Source organism: Panthera pardus, unplaced genomic scaffold (assembly GCF_024362965.1).
Source record: "Panthera pardus isolate Hobbes unplaced genomic scaffold, ASM2436296v1 HiC_scaffold_13, whole genome shotgun sequence".
NCBI classification, from domain to species: domain Eukaryota; kingdom Metazoa; phylum Chordata; class Mammalia; order Carnivora; family Felidae; genus Panthera; species Panthera pardus.
The window spans coordinates 199,478,266-199,498,070 of record NW_026526688.1 but is presented as its reverse complement, the minus strand read 5'-3'; the positions used below and the strand labels follow the sequence as shown (position 1 = coordinate 199,498,070).

The 19,805-nt window shown below is 54.2% G+C and overlaps 2 protein-coding genes across 12 annotated transcripts in view; one reads left to right on the top strand and one right to left on the bottom strand.

Annotated features, from left to right (window-relative positions):
- The window catches only part of EVC (EvC ciliary complex subunit 1), a 74,701-nt gene extending 67,985 nt beyond the window's left edge, over positions 1-6,716 (bottom strand). For 2 of the 5 annotated variants that reach the window (XM_053901702.1, XM_053901703.1), the window contains exons 1-2: positions 6,330-6,715; positions 47-169 (exon numbers count right to left, since the gene is read on the bottom strand). In XM_053901702.1, coding sequence (XP_053757677.1) covers positions 47-169; positions 6,330-6,503 — 297 coding nt within the window. In that variant the 5' untranslated portion in view covers positions 6,504-6,715. Of the gene's footprint in view, positions 1-46; positions 170-3,575; positions 3,687-6,329 lie in introns of those variants that run through there. The other 3 variants (XM_019453738.2, XM_053901705.1, XM_053901704.1) reach the window with 3 other exon arrangements.
- Positions 6,717-8,857: 2,141 nt separating this feature from the next.
- The window catches only part of EVC2 (EvC ciliary complex subunit 2), a 135,301-nt gene continuing 124,353 nt past the window's right edge, over positions 8,858-19,805 (top strand). For 3 of the 7 annotated variants that reach the window (XM_019453730.2, XM_053901701.1, XM_019453732.2), the window contains exons 1-3: positions 8,858-9,153; positions 14,990-15,044; positions 18,251-18,417. In XM_019453730.2, coding sequence (XP_019309275.2) covers positions 8,953-9,153; positions 14,990-15,044; positions 18,251-18,417 — 423 coding nt within the window. In that variant the 5' untranslated portion in view covers positions 8,858-8,952. Of the gene's footprint in view, positions 9,154-14,989; positions 15,045-18,250; positions 18,418-18,459; positions 18,719-19,805 lie in introns of those variants that run through there. The other 4 variants (XM_019453731.2, XM_019453733.2, XM_019453729.2 and 1 more) reach the window with 2 other exon arrangements.

The following is a 19,805-nucleotide window of genomic DNA, read 5'->3' as shown; positions in this document are numbered from 1 at the left end:
ACACCCAACGTGCGACTCGGCAAACAAACCCAAACACGCGGCTTACGTCCACAGCCTCCTCCTTCGATGTCTGTGCGTGTCTCTTCCTCCTCCCGGACGGGGAGCCGGTTTCCGAGGGGTCCTGTACGTTAGACTCCAAATTCTTGAGCAGACTCTGAGCATCGTCTTTCTAAAATCCAAAGGTGGGGGTGGGGAGAACACAGGGAAGCCGGTCAGCCTGGTGCCCCCATACCTCGAGCCGTCACCTCCTCACCCAACGTGTGCACATCTCCGTGCCTCTGCCTGGCCCCTCTGTACGTAGCGCCCTGCCTCCTGCCTCCTGCCCCCACCCGGGGTCGGGTCAGCCACACAGCCTTCACGACTGTCCCATCCCCACTGGATCAAAAGTCACTCCATTGTTCTTCTGGGTTGGTGGCCCCTGGCAGCCTGTGAGCTCCTTGGGGCAACAGCTTACTGCGGGAAACAGCCCATCAATATTAATTTTCCTGCTAACCCCCATAATGCCACTGGATGCGTTTAAGAAAATATTTCAGGTAACGGTACAGTATAGAATGGTTTGTATTGGGAACCACGGCTGATCCTCATTATGGGAAAGGTTCTGTATTTGTAAATTTGCTTACTTGCTGACATTATTTGTAACCCCCCCCAAATCAACACTTGTGGTGCTTTTGGGGGTCACTCCTGGGCAGGTGCAGGGTGGAGAGAATTTGAGCTGCCTGACTACATTGTCAGGGTCTCCTACTGCAAACAGGTGGCCCCTTTTGTTCTTAATGCCATTCTCCTCTCACACATCCGTGCTTTCTGTTGCTAATGTAGTTGTTTAAAATAACCCCTAAGTGTAGTGCTGGAGTGTGGTCCGGTGTTCCCACGGGCAAGAAAGCTGGCGTGTGCCTCACGGAGAAAATGCACGTGTTGGATAAGCTTCGTTCAGGCATGAGCGATAGTGCTGTTGGCCGTGAGTTCAATGTTAATGCATCAACAATATGTGCTAAATAGAAACACACATAAGACAAAGTTACATATTGGCTGGTTAATGAAGATGCTGTGGCCGGAGTCTTCCAGGAACCCAGCCCTGTGTCTCCCCTGGGAGCAATGATGGAGTCTTTGCTAATTCTGGCTTTGCAGTGATCTCATAGGTCATGATTATCAACCGTATTTAAAATCCCATCACGCCAGAGACACGTATCAAGCCCCTCTTGGGGCTGCTCATGGATATAATCTTTGCCTTGAAGAAATATCGCCCGTTGGTCATTGAATTAGTCAGCAACTGCTACGAAGCATCACTAAGCCTCAGGCTTATTCTAGTCACTGGGAATGGAGTAATGAAGGAAGTAAACAAAGCCCCTGCCTTCATGGAGCTTACATTCCAGTGACAGGGCGACATAAATAAATACGTAGAGAGTAGGGGTGGTAAGTGGTACAGAAAAAAATGACGTAGGACAGGAGGATGGAGAGCAATAGGAGGAGAAGGCCTCTTGGCCAAGGTGGCATTTGAGAAAAAGCTTTTAGTGAGAGAGCCAGCTATTCAGATAGCTCAGGAAAAGCTTTCCAGGAGAGGACACCGCAAGTGCAAAGGCCCTGTGGCAGGAGCGTGTCCAAAGAAGCCCTGTGGCTGCACCAGCGTGGGGTGTGGTAGAGAGGTGTAGATGATGAAGCCAAGGACTCAGGGATTGTTTGTTTGGCAGTTACGGCTGACCAATACAAGGGTTCCACAGGCAAGCACCTAATCAGATCATCCTATGGTAGCGACTGCAGGAGATAAACCTCACCCACTCCACACGGGGGCATCATTATTTTGCTCCCCAGTGAAAAACAACCAGGAAGCCAAGGATCGCCAGCCACTTGAGGACAAACTCTACTACGAAAGAGAAACCCCAAACAAACCAAAAGAAAAAGTGAACCAAACATAGATGCTGTGTGGGCAAAAAGAAAACTTCAAATGAATCAAGCAACTATAATATCCTCAGGGAGCCAAGAGAAGATGTTACTTGCACCAAACAAGAACAGGGCAGTAGAAACACGGAGCATTCTGAGGACAAAAAAGAACTCTTGAAAATTAAATTAAAATTTAATTTAATTAAAATTTAATTAAATTTTTTAAAAAAAGGAAAAGAATCATCAAAGAGAGTGAGTTTCCACATCATAAGGCCTCCTGAATACACAGTAGGAGGGAGGGGAATCTATTGATTGTCAACAACATCCATCCTGGTGCCTCTTCTAAGCTGGGAGCAAAGATACTTCCTTCCAGATTCTCCAGGGGAACAAAACAAAGTTATCAGCGATCAGAACAAAATCCCATGTCTCCACATCAACAATGGCAGTTGGAAGGCAATGGGGAAAAAAATGCCTTCAAGATTCCCGGGTTGGCGGGGGAGGGGGGGCTATTCCCAGCCTGGCGTCCACAACCTAACTGCTCTCACCAAACTAAGTGTAAAGACAGAAGGACACAGATACTTCCAGACACAGAAGTTCTCAAAAGCACCTCCCTCTATCTCTCTCGCAGGAAGATCCAGGAGTTCATGCTCTACCCACGTGAGGAGATTAGCCCAGGAAGACAGTGCAGGAGATCCCTGGAAGAGGATGTAACTCCAGGGAGGTGAAGACGTTCCAGGGTGACGGCCGGAGAGGTCCCACTGGTGACAGCAAAAGCCTAGAGTATCCGCTGCTTGATGTTGAAAAACAAAACGGTCCCTGGGAGGGCTCCTTAAATGTAAGTGGAGATTACCCACCTCCAGAGATTCTCATCAGTGAGTCTGGGATGGGGCCCAGGAACTGGCATTTCTAACAAGCTCCCAGGAAATGCTGTTGCTGGTTTGGTCCAAATGAGTCACAGTGGTCCAGAGAGCCAACCCGGTTGAGACGGGAGCAGGCGAGAAGTTTCCCGGTGTTTGCAAGAAGATAAAACCTATCAAATGCTTAACGCCCTCAAGTGTCTGGACAAGAAACGTGTATAAAAGGAGGGGTGTTCGGTGTTATATGAATGAGCACGAGAATCGAAGCAAATGGAAAAAAAAACCTGGGTAACTATTAATTTCAGCGAAAACAAAAGGCAGTGAGAAAAAGGAAAGTAATCACAATTGCAGCTGATCCTTGACTCACGGTGAAAAAGTGCTTCCAGAATCCTGACAAAGGGAACACTGAACACTGATTGAAACAAAATTACCCAATAGCCACACAGGGAGGGTGGTGGTGGCGGCTGGGGTGGGTGTACCTATGAAACAGAAGAAAAGAGAGCTGAACCCTCCCGGGGTCCGCAGTGTGAAGTCAACGCTATGCCTGAAGCCAAAAATGCAAGAAGGAGCCGGGGAAGCAAGTTCTTTAGAAAGGGGAAGAAAATTACCCTAAAACCAGCTGAAAGAGTTGGACGCGTTGCTTTCTGAGCCGGGGTAAGCGAACACTCGATGAGCAGGTAGAATGCCAACGCAAATAAAAAGTTTTGATGATGAAATAGGTACAACGAACGCACAAAGGAAAAGGAAAACAACAGAAAGAAAGCGGTGCAAGGTAAAATTATGAGCTGGGTGACCTGGACCAGAGGAGAACGGGGAACCCAGCACGCAGGAGGGAAGAAGTACCTCATCTAGCCTGAGGGGGTCTTTTCTCTGCCTCCTGAAGGATCAGTGGGAAAGGTCAGAGAGCAGGGAAAGCCGAGAAAGGTCACTGCAGGCAGAGAGAATGGGTGTGCAGAAGTGGAGAAGCAAGGAGATACTGGGTGGCTGGAGAACAGGATGCTGTGGGTGCCTGGGCACCTTGTGTTGAGGCTGGATGTCCCGGGGAAGGTGATCACCTTGTACTCCATTTCCTTACGCTGGGAAATCGGACATAATCTTCTGTAGGCGACCAGCAGTCACTGGAGGTTTTTAACCCAGACAGTCAGATTGCTGCGTGGGCATTTTAGAAAATGAGATGTAGGGAAGAGAAGAGGAAAAAAGGAGTCCACGTAGAACGCTGTTGCTGGGGCGCCTGGGTGGCTCAGTTGGTTAAGCATCTGACTCTTGATTTCAGCTCAGGTCACGATCTCCCAGTTCGTGAGTTCGAGCCCCGTGTCAGACTCTGCAATGGCAGAGCAGAGCCCGCTTGGGATTCTCTCTCTCCCTCTCTCTCTGCCAAACCTCCCCCCCTCCATGCACACATATTCTCTCCCTCTCTCTCTCAAAAATAAATAAATAAACTTCAAAAAAATAAAGAAGGCTGTTCCTAAGGTCCCATCCAAATCATCAGAAAACCCCGTCAGCCCTACCCTGGAGCCAGAGCCCCCTCTAAGGCTACTGCCCTAGTCTGAGCCACCATTAGACCTTCAACTGGACTAATGCAGGCCTTAGCGGCCAGCTGCACAAACCCAAACCCCGTGAGCCTCAGCTGTGACACGGGCCACCGGGCCACCGCTATGGTGTGAAGGTTTGTGCCCCACCCCCCACTCACAGGCTGAAACCCCAACTCACAAGGTGATGGCATTTGGGGGTGGGACCTTTGGGAGGTGGTTAGTTCCGGAGGGTCCAGTCTTCCCGAAAGGGAGGAGTGCTTTTACAAAAGAGTCCCGGGGAGTCCCCGACCCTTGTACTCTCTGAGGACAGTGAGAAGTCAGCAGTCTGCAACCTGGAAGAGGCACTCACCAAGAACCCAGCCGTGCTGGCCCCCGATCTGGGACTTCCAGCCTCCAGAACTGTCAGAAATAAGTTTCTGTGGTTTGTAAGCTACACAGCGTATGGTATTTTGTTACTGCAGCCCGGACAGACGAAGACAGAGACTGACCGTTACCGCACCAAGTAGCAGATGGCCTTCAGAGCTTTCGGCTCTGATTTAGGTGTTCAGACAGACTGGGGTTGAAATCCAGCCCCCCTGTTTATTCACCATGTGGCCCTGGACCAAGAACAACGTTGTGGAGCCTCGATTTCCTAACCTGGCATGTGAGGATAATGACAGTTCCCCCACTCAGAGGTCTGGAGCGAGAACATAGAACCCAAATCCCACAAGCGCTTGGCTCGGAACAGGTCACCCAGCAAAGGCTCTGTACGTGTAACCTCTCTCTTCACACAAGAAGCCGAGGTCTCTCAGTGTCCCTTAATCACCAGCGGGATGTGACAACCTCAACCTTGCCCATAAGCATTCAACACATTTTACTTTCAGCCTTTATCACTCCTTTCCAGCAAAAAACGCTCCCCCGAAGTCCAGGGGCAATATGAAAGAGCCCGCATTTCCACCTGCTGGGCTTGTCTCCTTCTCCAATGGGCCAGGAACTCAGGCAACAAGACCACACACCTCAATTCAGATCCTACCAGACTTTATCCTTCAAAGAGGTCAAAGCTGCAAGGACCCAAGACAGTGATCACATCACTCCTGATCGAACGAACGCCTTGCTGTATGCCAGACCTCTCCGCACGACACCCCATCCCGCAACAAAGGTCACGCGAAGCCCCCACCAATCCCCTTCGTGCATCTAGCCTGTGACCACTGCCTCTCATGGAGAGTACAGTGACTTTGGGCTTAGACACGCATCTGTCACTTTGGCAAGTCACTTCACCTCTCTGTGCCTCAGTGTCCTCAAACGCACAGTGGGGTCACTGACAGAACAAACTCACAAAGCTGTTTTGGGGATTCAATGAGATAATTCAGGTAGACGATCCAGCTCAGGGCCCGGCACACAGTCAGCAGTCAGCAGGTGGTAGCAGTATGGTTTCCCATCACGGAGCTCAGCAGGTTGTGTTACAATCAAATGTTTACTTGCAGCCTTTTTCTGGAGGCTGTGAACCTCCAGCAGCAAGGGCGGGGTCTACCCTGCACGGGAATGTGGCGTCTCAGCCCCTCAGGACGGTGGCTGCCAGAAGGTGCTCATCAAACTTTGTAGGGATGAATGAGTGAATGAATGAATGCATGAATGCATACCAGGGTGGCAGCCAGGTCTACAGAGGCTAGTTGGGTCACCCACCCAGCAGGAAGCAGAAAGGATGGGTAGGGATCGCGGCCCCCCCCACCCCACCCCGTCCACCGTGCTCAGCCGGGCCCCTCGGCCAGCTGCGAATCCAATCCCGTGGTGCCACAGATGTGGAGACTGAGGCCCAGAGCGCTTTAGCGGCCGTCTGTGAACGCACGGCGGAGTAGGACGGAGCAGCCCCTTCTGGGGGCCCCAGGGCGGTGCCCTCCTGTCACTCCACCGCCGCCCTCCCCTCCCCCACTCTGGAATGGATCTCCAGCCCCCTTCCCAGGGCAGAGGGGAAGCCGGGGCAGGACCAGGTGCGCGCGTTGCCCGCGATCTCGCTCAAGTGCGCAAGGGGCGCAAGAGGCCCGCGCCGCGCGCGTCCCACACCCGCGCGTCCCGCCAACCTACCCACCTGGTGCCGTGGGCGCGGGCGGGCTGCGCGGCAGCCGAGCCAGAGGCCGAGGCCGAGGCCGAGCGCGGCGCCCAGCAGCACGGCGGGGGCCAGCAGCGCGGGCGCCGGCCGCACCGCGTCCCGGCCCAGCGGCAGCCGCGCGTCGCTCCCGCAGGCCGCCGCGCCGCGGGCCATCGGGGGCGCTCAGGCGGCGGGCGGGCCGCATCGCCCCCGCCGCCGCGCGCCGCCTCGGCCCGCCGCCCGGGGCACCGTCCCCGCCAGCTCGGCGACCAGCGAACTCGGGGACCGGGCGGGCAGGGGCGCGGCGCGCTCCACCGACTCCTCCGGCCTGCGCGCTCTCCAGCCTCCGGCTCCGGTCCCCCTTCCCGGCGCGGCCCGGCCGGAGGGAGGAGCCTGGGTGGTCCGCCCAAAAGTTGGAGCCGCCCCCCGCCCGGCCTGCCCTCGCACTGAGCATGCCTGGAGCGAGGCGCGCGGCTCGGCCAGGGGAGTCCCCGGGGCCTCTTGGCTTCCCGGGAACGAAGGAGGTGGGGAGGGGGGTCCCCCAGCCACGGAGGACGGTGTTGCTCGGTTAAGTTTCTCGAGCGTGTAAGATGGGCTAAGCATTCAGCCTGTTGATGTCAGTAACTTTCTCAACAGCCCTCCGGGATGGGTACTTATTCTCCGCCTACTCTCCAGACGAGGAAGCTCAGGGTCACGGCGGCTAAGTGACCTAGTGAGAGTCCGACTCCAGTCCCGCTCCTCACCCGGACCGGTCGGCCGTCTGTGGACCACACAGTCCGCCACTGCCTCTGAACTTGTTAGCCTGAAGGCTCCTGTTTTAATCCCCTTCTATGGATAGTCAATAGTTTCCTCTATGATAATGTGTAGAGACAAGATTGTTACACCCAGCCCGCACTAGGAACGAGACACTGCGTGGTCATTCATTCGCTCAGCCTTCACAGAGAACCTGCTGATGGAACCAGCCCCAGGCCCGCAAGGGACCAGACGAGGTCCAGACACCGGATATCTCACGGCTGTGCGGGGAGATAAACAACTCGAGGAATTCACCATCTGCTCTTTGCTTGAGCAAACATTTACTGAGGACCTCTTGTCTTGGGGACGCATTACCTCATGAACCTTCCAGGTGGGCAAGGTGGGAACTATTACCCGGATTTACTTTTTATACAATAAATGGACACCCAGAGAGGAAGAGTTGCTCATCCCAGGTCTCGCAACTAGGAAATGAGACAGATACATTAACAGCCGTGTCTGGCTGGCTTCAGAGCTCGCACTCTCCACTACTTAAATGTTTCCTTAGAAGCATCTCCAAGGCTTCTGGGAACGTGTATGGGGCAACAACCTGAAGTTCTTGCTTTTTATGCTGGCTGTTTCTTCGGACATTAAGAACTTATTTTTTAAATGCAGTGTTCTTTGCGTTTTACTTTATTGTAAAGTTGTTTGGCTCTTAAAACCACCCTGTAAATTACTCATGTCAAATAGAACGGATGCTTCAGCAATATGCTGGCATCTAGCCTTCGGCCTTGGCTCACTCCTGGCATCCTGCCAGATACCCCCTGCCCCCCAGGGCAGTGGTACCTCTTGTGGGGAGCCTGGCTAATACATTTTCAGACTCTCAAACCCCACTGCCTTGTCTGTGTCGAGTCAGGGAGGGCCTGTCCTTGGAGGGGTTGGGGGAGAAGGAACGGACAGGTGCCAGTCTTACTGGCCTGAGGCTGCTCGACAGACTGCAGGATAGGAAACTTCTCCCCAAGGAGCAGGTCACTGAGGACTCAGGGAAAGCAAGAGGAAGCAGAGAGACTACTCTACCTGGCTCTCTCCCGATATCTGTGGCCCCTTCCTTCTCTACAACCATACCCCCTTGGACAGTTCAAGGAGTTTCTTCACCGGCTGCCTCCTGGCTCCAGGCACCAAATCCCCTCTCTCCCGTTCCCCACAGTGGCTGGGTAACTAACTGTCTGCCCTGGAAACTGATAGATACCTAGGCAGGTCCAGGGGCTAATCCACAGTAAGGGTTCAGGAAATATGAGCCCAATGGGGCTGAACTAAATCCAATAGAAAGTGAGAGTAGCCTTTCCCTCTGGTTCCTGATCCCCGAGTCTCCCTCCCAGCCCCTCTTTATCTTGTCCTGTCCCCTCAGGGCTCTCCAGGACACAGGGCTATCTGCCTCTCTAGATGCTTCTCCGTTCTCTGATAAGGGTTTGGTGGGTCTGGAGCAGGCTTTGGGGGCAGCCCGGTGTGTGCATGTGTCACGGAAGCCTCCCCGGAGGAGATGGGTCTGAGCTGAGAACCGGGAGGCATCAGTGGAGGGGCACTTGGAGCCTCTGAAATCTTTGGGAGAAGACGAGTGACCCGATCCGGATCTGATTTGGGTAGAGAGGAGCTCCCAGGCGTGGCGCGAGCAAACCCAAGTGTGGCCCCAGGCTCGCTCCCGCCCTCCGCCCCACGACCGTCCCCCACCCAGCCTCCTCCCAGCCCGCCCAGTCCCAGATGCCCGAGCGTGTTCCAGAAAACTTTCCGCGGCGGCTCGAACTGAGCATGCTCGGCGGCGGGGCGGGCCTGGGGTCCGGAAGCTCCGGCGACTCAGCCGCGCCCGCCACCTTGGGGTCGCCGTTCCGGAGGGGCGATGGGCGCGGCGGGCGTCGCGGGGAGCGCCACGTGGGTGCTGGCCGGGGGCCTCCTGGCCGCAGCCCTGGCGCTGCCCGCTGGGCCCGGAGGCCGAGGCCGGCTCCCCGCGGGCCCGGGTGCCCTCGGGCGCCCCCTCGGACGGCAGCGTCCCTCGGGTCTCCCCGCAGCTCCCCGGGCGGGGCCCGAGCGGACCGCGCAGGTAAGGAGGGCGCTTCCCCCGTCTCCGGTCGGACTCAGGCCGGGCCGGGCTTCGTCTACACCGGCGCGGGGAGGCCCCTTCGAGTTGGGGAGACTATCGGAGGGAAGGCAAGCTCCGAGTAGGACGCTTCGGGTGTTTCTAGTGTATCGCGCTCAGACCCGCGAAGTCCCAGGAAAGGAGCAGCGCGCGCGGTGTCTGCGGGCTTAGGCTTTGCCGGCCGCCTGGGTCGAATCTCGCTCCGAAGCCCAAAAGCCCTGTGACCTGGGCAAAGTCGCTTCACTTCCTGTGCCTCCCGATTCCTGGTCTGTGAGCCTTTGCAGCGACCACCCCGCGGGTGGGTGCCGAGGTAGGCGAGTTCGCTTGGGTGCAGCGTCCGCAGAGGGGAGCACGCCTGGAGTGCAGTGGCTGTTAGAAGCCCAGTTGGGATTCCTGGCTGGAGTTTCATTGACCGTCTTGGTTGCTGAATTTACCCACTTCCCACCTTCCCCTCCCACTGTGGCCACCAACCTGGGAAGGCACAGAGCCCTGGCTCTCTCCCTAGATTCCCCTTTCCCCTGCCTCCAAAAGTGGCCATCAGTTCTGCGTCCTGCCCCCCCTTACCCAATCCGCTGGACTTTCTGCAGCCCGCTCCAGCCCTTAGCTTCAGTCCCCACTACTTAGCCTCCGGCCTTTGGTGACTGTTTCTTCTGAGTCTCCCCCACCCCCTAATTTGTGCTCTGTCCCACTCATTTCCCCCAGATGGCTGACGTCCAGGATGGGGGATCTGTCTGTGGTGTGCGATATACTTATGACCACTTTCCTCCCCAGCCCACACCCCCCTCCCACCAATCCCTGGGAGAGTTAGGCTTCTGTTCCCAGAACTGCCCTTTTCAGTGGCCTCTCCCCTCAGGCCTTGGGGTCCTCCCCATCCTCCCCCAGGGTCTGGCTTCCCTGGTCCTGTTGGGTTCAATGCCTGCAGGCCCCAAGGTGCTTGCTACATGTGCTACAGGTTTTTAGGGCCCTTCAAGGAGATTCTGTTCATTTTCTATTATTACATATTCACTAGAGAAGACAAAGTAATAACACCGTTGATTTACTGAGCTTTTGAAAAGTCCCCATGGCAACATTTCACAGGGTCCTTTCATGTACTCCTGTCCCGTGAGGTGGGACGTGTCTGGCCCATTTTGCAGAGGACAAAATCCGGCCGGGGAGCCACCCATCCCCCCAGGCCCGTGCCGTGCTCTCACTCTGGTCCCCGTGTTCAGAGCCCCCTCACCTGGCCTGCTCCGCACTTGCTCTGAGAAACCAATGCCGGAACATTCTTGTGGACACTTGTTGCTAGGCTCCACAAGAAAGTGCTTTGAAAACCTGAAGATAAATGCTTAGTGTTATCTTATTATCTGTCCCTTCCTGCAAAGGATAAACTGAGAGGTGGTTACAACCATTTCCCAGATGGCCTAAGTAATGCTCTGTCCAGCACGGGAGCCACTAGCCACGTGTGGTTATTTAAACGTAAACATTTCAAGTGCTTAATGGCCATGTGTGCTAGAGGCACGGACTATAGAACATTCTCACCATGGCGGAAAGTTCTGTCGAAAGTTCGTTGGAAGGAGAGAAGGCCTTGAAGGGTTGAGTGGACAAGATGCTTCTGAGTTAGCCGTTCACTTCTGGTGTTTACGGACAAGTTTCTAGGTGCCAGGCCCTGTTTGGGATATAAGAGAACAAGCAGTCTCTCCTCTTAGGAAGTCTGCATTCCTGGGGCAGGACAAGGCCTCAACAGTGGTGCCAGGCAGTGGTTTAGGCTGCAGAGAGAAATACAGTGGGCAGAGTGGGCTGGGAAAGACAGCAGTGAGTGCTGTCTAGTCGAGTGGTCAGGGTGGGCGCTTTGAGGAGGTGGCAGGTGAGCGGAGCCCTGGGTGGAATGAGGGAGGGCAAGGCCATGTCCAGGAGAAGAGCCTTCTGGAGTGCCACGCCAGAGGCCAGAGGTGGGGTGTACCTGGTGTGGCCCAGGACCAACAAGGAGGCAGGGGGGTCGACAGAGCGAGGGCGGGGGGGGGGGGGGGGAGGTACAGAGGTGATGAGGCCAGAAGGGTGAGGAGTGGCAGATCAGGAAAGGTCCCGTGGCTTATGCTCAGGATCCCGCCAGTGGCTGTGGATTGAGAGAGAGAGAGAGAGAGAGAGAGAGAGAGAGAGAGGAGTCAAGGATGAGGCCAAGGATTTCCGCCTGACCACGTGGAAGAATAGAGATACCATTGGCTACATTAGGAATTCGGTTCTGGTCTTGCCGAGTTCAGTTTGCCTCTTCGGTGGGCATACAGTGGAGTGTTAGATGGGCAAGTCTGGACTTGGGGGAGGGATCCGAACTGGTGACGCCGGGCAGTGGTTAGCTGAGAAATGGCTGAGCTCACCTTGGGGGGAAGCGGGGATTGGGAAGAGGGAGGCCTTAAGGCAGCGCCCTGGAGCCGGTGGCTAGGCAGGAAGAAGGAGGGATCCAGCAAAGGAGATGAGAAGGTGTGGCTGGTGTGACAGGAAGGCAACCAAGACTGCGACCCAGAAGTCAGGGGAGGAGAGCACTAAAGGGAGAGAGGGGCTCGGTGTAGGCAGAGCATTGCCCCCCAAAGACCTCCACATCGATCCCGGAACCAGTGAATGTGTTAGGTTACCTTGCAAAGGGGAGTTTACGTTGCTGATGGTTACTAATCAGCTGACCTCAAAAGAGAGAGAGGTCGTTGGATTATCTGGCTGGTGCTGATGTAATCACAAGGGTCCTAAAACATGGAAGAGGGGGCGGAAGGGGGGGGGGGAGGAGATGTGGCGTTGGAAGGAGGTCATGGCGATGCGGTATGAGGAGACCCCGCTGCCGCTGGCCTTGAAGATGTGGGAGGGGGCCCTGAGCTAAGGCGCGTGGGTGGCCTCCAGAAGCCAGAGAAGGCCAAGAGATGGACTTTCCCTTCGAGCCTCCAGAAAAAATATGTAGCCCTGCTCACGCTTTGATTTTAGCCCGTTGAGGCTCACGTCACACTTCCGGCCTCAAGAAGCATAAAGTAATAAATGTGTGTCGCTTTGAGCTCTTAAGTTCATGGTGGTTGTTACAGCAAGGATGGGATGCCAGTACGTTCCCATATCGGATGCCGCTGGTGGGTCGTGTGCAGTGAGGACGGACAACCAGCCGTTAAACGGAGCCTTGTAGAGGTCATGGTGACCTTGTCAGGGGCTGCCATGTTGGAGGGAGGGATGACCAGGGAGGGGAAGGCTGGGCATTGAAAGGGGCTATCGGCTGCCTTCTGAGCACCGTCTCCGTGAGAGCAGGCTGCTTCGTGGGGCCAAGGAGCCCCTGGAGAGGCACCCTCCAGGCTGGTGCTACCCAGAAGCCAGGGAGATCCCTGGATACTTGGCCAGGGGCTCCTGGCACCTGGGCTTTCATGGGTTGTTTGCCCCCTTGGAATCTGCCCCTTCGCGGGGAAATGTTTGTTGGTAAAGAGACCATCATCCCTTGGTGAGGTCAGGGGCCAGGTCTGGTGTGCTCGCCTGGGGGTGCCGAGTGCACAGCCTGTCGTGCAGCAAATCCTGGCGAGAGAATGGGTGGAAAGTTCCAGGGGGCAGGGGTTGTACAGACATGCAGATGCGTGGGTGTTGGGTGCACAGTGGAGCCCCTGTCCACTCTAGAGACCTCGTGGATGTGTATTTTGTAAGTTAATAGCCTTTCTGTTTTAGAACAGTTTCAGATTTTAGAAAAATGGAGCGCATAGTACAGAAAGTTCGTATATATCTGCCCTGACCACACACCCGGCTTTCCTTGCTAACGTCTCACCTTAGTATAGTACGTTTGTTGTCGCTAATGGACTAATACCGTTATCGTTATATTATTATTAAAGTCCATAGTTTATTCCGACTCTCTGAGCTTTTTTGTTTTCTTCTTTTTTGTTTTTAATTTTTTTTTTTAACGTTTATTTATTTTTGAGACAGAGAGAGATAGAGCATGAATGGGGGAGGGTCAGAGAGAGGGAGACACAGAATCTGAAACAGGCTCCAGGCTCTGAGCTGTCAGCACAGAGCCCCACACAGGACTCGAACCCACGGACCGCGAGATCATGACCTGAGCCGAAGTCGGCCGCTTAACCGACTGAGCCACCCAGGTGCCCCTGTTTTCTTCTTAACCTAATGCCCTTTTTCTGTTCCAGGATTACATCCAGGACACCATAGTATAACATTCAGTCATCTTGTCTCCTTAGGCTTCCCTTGGTCGTGCCGGTGTCTCAGACTTTCTTTGTTTCTGATGAACTTGGCAGTTTTGAGGGTCCTGTCCGTTGTTTCGTAGGGTGCCACCTCCCAGGATTTGTCTGGGTGCATGCCATCAACATGCCCTACCGCTGTTGGTGTTGACCTTGGCCTCCTGGCTGGAGTAGCGTTGGCCATCATTCTCACTTTTTGTGTTTCTCATCTTCCTCCTTCTGTATTGTACTTTTTGGGAGGAGGTCCCTGTGTGCCGCCTGGATCTGTGTTGTTATCGTGAGGTTGTTTCCCCTGCCGGGTGGCGGTAAAGACTCACTCCGTCCACACTGCTGTATCACAACAGTGACAGGCGGAAGGACTCTTGGGGAAGGGGTACCTCCTTCTGCCTGGTGGAAGGCACTTTATGAACTGGCGGCTGTATTGGCCACGTACTCCTGTCCGAGGAGACTCTGGGGACCGCGTTCACGTCGGGTGTGAGGGACCCGGCAGACCCCCAAAAGAGCAGGCGTGCGGGGCAGCTCCTGTACGGTGGCTCCCATCGCTCGGTCACTGTTACTGCTGTTACAGTGACACATGGACATGTGCTTCTGCTTGTAGGAGATAAACCACTCAGTTGGCATGGAGAGAAGGGGGCCTCCCTCTCCGGCCCGCAGGGACACCACCCCTTTCCCCAAGGCCACCCAGGCTGACGCTTCAGAACCTCCTTCTAGACTTTGCCACATGATAGGTGGTCCTGATACTTTATGTAGCATATTGTTAAAAGTATAATTATTCATGAAATATGTAATTAGTGTTAAGTGGGTTATTGAATATCCGCATTCAGTATCTACCTTCGTATCCCGTTCCCCGAGTCTGGGGATTTTACTGGAAAATGAGAACGGCGCTCACTTCACTAGCTTGTGCCGAAGACTGTTTGTGTAACTCATCTGAGTGCACAGCAGGGGACCCAGCCCATTTCAAGGGCTCAACCAGGCCAGCTTTGTTATTATTATTAATTTTACGGTAGAAAGGTCTGGGCCTTTCCAGGGCCCAGTGTTTTACAGAGGTGGAGTGGGAGAGTTAGCTGGGCCCTGTTTGGGCAGGTTTCATCCCTGAGCAAGGTGAAGCATGCTGGGAGGAGGCTTTGAGATCTTCACGTCTTAGATGAGGGTCTGAGGCTCAGAGAGGCTGAGAGACTTGGCTAAGGACACACAGCACGTAGACTGTTCTGGCTAGAACCCACTTCTCTGGACTCCCTGTCGAGTGTTTTACGAGCCACTCCATAGGAACTTGCAAGACTGTGGGAAGGCAGAGGCTGGAGTCCCAGCCCGTGTCACAGGGTGGGCGAAAGGCAGAGCTGGGATTCGAACTCAGGTCTATCCGAGTACATTGAAATTTTGACCACACGGTGCTGCCTTCCCAGACAGCCTCCCCAAATGCAGTCAGGACTGAGCTGATGGTCTCTGTGGGAAAGAGAAGGTAATCCCGTACTCCTGGTGGGGGTGGTTGCTCTAGAAAAATTTATTTCAGATTTCCGGGTAAAAGTGCAGCTCCTTTCTGTGTGAGCCATTTACGAAAATGACGTTCAATCACTTGTTACAAGTAGGGTCTTCGGTTAGTGACTTTCGCCTTTGAAATTTTCTAGGACTTGCCCCATTTGATTTGGCCCAACGTAGAAAGCTCTCGCCTTAAGACCGAAGGTAAGTTTGTCTTTTGCTTGATTGTTTTCGTTGCTTTGGCCCTGAAAGAGAATTAGACTTAAAGTCACAGCCCTCTTGCCTCCACCTGCCTCAACATTCCACTGACCTGCCCACCTTGGGCAAATATATCATGTTATCCGCTGACCTGATAGGGCAAGGGCAGTGCGTCGCCCCTCCAGCAGCTGGCCGAGCCCTAGTGCACAGAACAGGGTTCAGGGTCAGGTGGCCTGTCCTGAGTCTCCCCCAAAGGAGTCTGATTGAATACAGAATGTGCATATTAGCCAGGTGTGTGAGTTTCCCGCGGCTGCTCTAACAAATCACCCCAAACTTCGAGGCTTAAAAACAACACAGATTTACTCTCTTGGAGTTCTGGAGGGCTACAGTTCAGAATCCGTTTAGCTGGCTGAAGTCAAGGTGTCGGCAAGGCCGTGCTCCCTCCGAGGCTCCGGGGAGAACGTTTGCTCCTTTTCCAGCCTCTCTGGCTATGCTCCAATGCAGTCCGTGGGTCCTGGCCCCTTCCTCTATCTCAGCACCAGCAGGCCGGCGTCTTGCCTCAGTGGTCCCGTGGCCTTCTCCTCTTCTACCTGTCAGCTCTCTCTGCCTCCCTAAGGACACCTGCGATGACATTTACTACCCACCCGGATAGTCCAGGTGATTTCCTCATCTTCAGGACCTTGATTTAATCACATCTGGGAGGTTCCTGTTGCATACAGGATGACATATTTACTTGTCCCCTAGATTAGCTCCTGGGCACCTTCAGGGGTCATTCATTAGTCAGCCCACCACATCAGGAGACAGAAATTGAGCTGAAACTCACCTACAGAAAACAGAACTGGCTGGCCTTGTAACTGAACCGTGCAAGCCTGGGCGTGGCCAGATCCAGGGGCTCCGCGTGCCCGGGCCACGTCTTTCTTTTTCATCTCAGCCCCACTTTCCCCTAGGAGCCTTTGGGGAGCTGTAACAGCCAGCCCTTATGCAGTGGAAGACTTCTCAATAGCTTGGCAAGGGCTCTAGGGGCGACCGATGGGCTCAGCCTGAGTCCTGTGTCTGTCCCCGGCCCCATCACTGGGGCTGTGGGTGGACTCTTCTGGGCTCTGTGCCTCATTCTGCCTCCTGGGGACTTGGATGGACTGGGGGCCAGGCTGGCCCCGCTTGTCTGCACAGACTGAACAAGATGCTTCCTGAGAAGAGGAGGGGCCTCGCTGACAAAACTGTCTTTTCAGCAGAGTCTGCTCGGCACAGATTAGACATACACCTTCCTCGGGGATCCTCCTTCATACCAGGGCTGCCCAGATCTCACTCACTTGTGGAGTTAAAAGGTATTTCCCAGGTCTTTGTTTACTCTCTGCCAACTTTACATTTTCCAAAATACAGTTTTCGTTTGAGTAAACTAGGTTGAGATGATCTCACTGCAGTGGTAGAGAACCTTTTATTCATTGATGAGGCAGGTCTGTGGGCGAGAGGGAGCAGACTGCATTAAGAGCAGGGGACGGAGCAGTAAGATCCCTGGGAGGGGCTTCAGGGAGGGCTTCCTGGAGGAGGTGCTCCGGTGCTCCCAGCAGCGTCCTGAGAAGTGACAGTTTAGCAGGACAAGGGGATGGAAGGAGGAGCTTCCAGGCGTGTGGCAGCCAGAGGCAGGAGAGTGAGGGGACAGCCCAAGAACTGCATAGACAGTGCAGATGTCCCTTGTGCTGGTGGCCAGAAGGGGGAGGCCACTGAGCGATGATGTGCTGGGTGGTGATAGTCACGGTATGGCCCGGATTCCTTCTCTACTGTCTGTCAACACCAGAAGCGCCTTGTTCAAGTTTTCATCAGAGCCTGTGTTTGGGCCTTCTGAGGGCCGGGGGCGTGAACAGGTGCACCAGAGATAAAGCCGAGTGTGGCCTCAGATTTTATGTCCGGCAAGTTTGCCGAGAAAGCATGTGTCCCTTAGCCTGAGGGACTGGGTGCGGGTCCAGAGACGTGCGTCCAGTCCCGCTGGCACCTGTGTGATTTATTCAGACCTTCCTGAGTCAGCAGCCGGCCTGGGAAGGCGCCCAGTCCCTTCCGTGGCGAGGCCCCAATGCTCGCCATCATCCCCTTTCCAACTTTGTGACCTGACTCAACCCCAGACGCTGTCCGGGAAAAAAGTTACCAGTTTTATCCAGGATCCAGTTCCACACCTTTTTTGTTGTTGTTGTTCAAGTGCTTACTTATACCAACATGTATTTTGAAGTTATAAAAGTTGGCGAAAGCACTCGTAAAGATCTTGCTGTCCATACACTGTAAGGAAGACCGAAAGGGAAATTCATTCTCAATCAGAATCCAGTCTGTGTCTGGATAGAAGGTAAACGTTGAAAACGCACGATTCTGCAGACGTGTGAATTTCTGGCTTCGAGCCCTGGTTACTCCTGAGCGTGTTCACGTCTAGCCTGTCATCTCGTTTGCTCCGTAGGGAGCCCCATCTCAGGGATATTTTAGCCACGTCCCCAGGGGAGGGAGACTGAGGCTCAGAGTGTTCCGGGGCCCCATAGCCGATCAGCACCCCCTCCTGACAGCCCAGCCAGTGTGTTTTAAGTGATGTTTCTGTTACTCATGGCGCCTGTGAGTTGTCAACATACTGACACAGGGCGAGTTCTGGAGGGACCCGGTCCATGTTGGGTGACTCAGCAGGCACTGTGTCTGGCAGTGGCCAGTCCTCCCCAGAGTCACCATCAGTGGTGCTCACCAGGGGCCCATTCTGCAGGAGACAGGTCATCTGGAGGACCCAGTGAGGTGAGACTTACTCTCCTGTCCACTGTGCAGTTAGGGAAACCGAGGCACGGGCAGGTTAGATAACTTGTCCAAGAACACAGCTGATGAGTGACGGAGTCAGGATTCGAACTCAGGGCCGTCTGATGCCGTGTGTGTGTGTAGGAATCACCCAGGGCCCCCTACCTTGCCTGGTGGTCTGATTCGGTAGGTCTGGGAGGGGGCCCGGGAATGTACCTTGTATCACACACCCACTTGGTGAAACACTCTCTTTAGGCTCGATAGCCCCTCAATGAGCCTGTCTCGTATTCCCGGCAGAGAGAGGATAAGTCATTCATTCGTTCATTCATCCACTTACTCGTTTTCAGCAAACCCCTCTCAGGCGCCTTCCGCATACGTGTGGTCTGCCTCCCGAGTCTGTCCCTGCGTCTTATCGCCTTCCCGCCCATCCCTGCAGACGCATCACTGTTTTGCAGGGGGAGCACCGTTTGGAAGGAAATTCAGCAGGAAAAGTGAGGTCTTTAACCCACTCCTGGCTTCCGCGGCCTCCAGTGAGCCCTGGACTCCATCCACGCTTGCTTTTACCCCCTCGGGGCCCAAGAAGACTTTGTCTAAAAGAGAGTCTCCTATAACTCAGCGCCTGGTAAGTAACGCGTTTGGTACGTCAACAGAAATACCAGAAGTTGGCAAGAAACCAGTTTGGGGCCAACGGTGTAGGAAATGCCACGGGCTTTGGTTCTTCAGAAAAGTCTGGTCCTTCTCTTTCACTAAATCGAGTTTTCAGTCCAAAGAGCTTTTCTCTTCTGTACCACGTCGAGTGTTTGAGATGAATCGGAGGTTTGAATCTGAGCCGTGGGCTGCTGGTTCTGAAGCGGGGCTCTGGTTCTGCTTCAGCTGGACCGATTGGCTGCCAGCTGTCAGAAACACTGCTAGGGACAGTAATGGTGAGTGTGTAATGAGTATTGACTGCACCAGGCCCTGGGCTTAGCATCGTCTGTGCATCATCTCACTGGAGCCTCATTACAAGTTCTGTACACAGGTGCTATGTTTAGGGAGCAGGATGAGAGAGATTATGAAACGTGTTCAGGGTCCCGCAGGTAAAGTGGCTGAACCCGAGTCGGAGTCCCCGCCCCTGCTGTTGTTTTTTGTTTGTTTGTTTGTTTTTTGTTTTTTCTTTAAAAGGTTTATTCCATTTTTTTAAATGTTTATTTTTGAGACAGAGAGAGAGAGAGAGAGACAGAGTGCGAGCGGGGGAGGGGCTGGAGAGAGGGAGACACAGAATCCCAAGCAGGCTCCAGGCTCTGAGCTGTCAGCACAGAGCCCGATGTGGGGCTCGAACTCACGAGCCGTGAGATCATGACCTTAGCGGAGGTTGGACGCCTAACCAGTTGAGCCACCCAGGCGCCCCTGCTGTCGTTTTCCATTCTGTTTTGTTTGTTGGCTCACATAGGACTGCCTTTTTTTTTTTTTTTTTTAAGTTTATTTATTTTGAGAGGTGGGAGGGGCCGAGAGAGAGAGAGAATCTCAAGCAGGCTCCACATTCAAGTGCAGAGCCCAACACAGGGCTCGATCCCACGGCTGCGAGATCATGACCTGAGCCATAATCAGCAGTTGGACGCTTAAATGACTGGGCCACCCAGGTGCCCCAGGGCCGCCTTTCACTTACAATTTCATGACCTAAGATGGCGTGAGAGCCACTGCGCTCGGGCAGCAGGCTGCCACGGCCATGAGCCCCTTCTTGGCCCCCCTGCTAAGTGTTTGAATTAGTTTCTTAGAACTGCCAAACCTGGTGGCTTAAAAGAGTGACATATATTCTGTCACTCTCTCTTCTAGAGGCTAGAAGTCCAACATCAAGGAGTGGGCAAGAGCCACGCCCCCTCCAAAGGCTGTAGGGGAATCCTTCCTTGCCTCTTCCACCTTCTGGTAGCTTCTTTGGCTGTGGCCACGTCACTTCAATCTCTGCATTGAGATTCTCCAGAAAAACGATAAGAAATTGTGTGTGTGTGTGTGTGTGTGTGTGTGTGTGTGTGT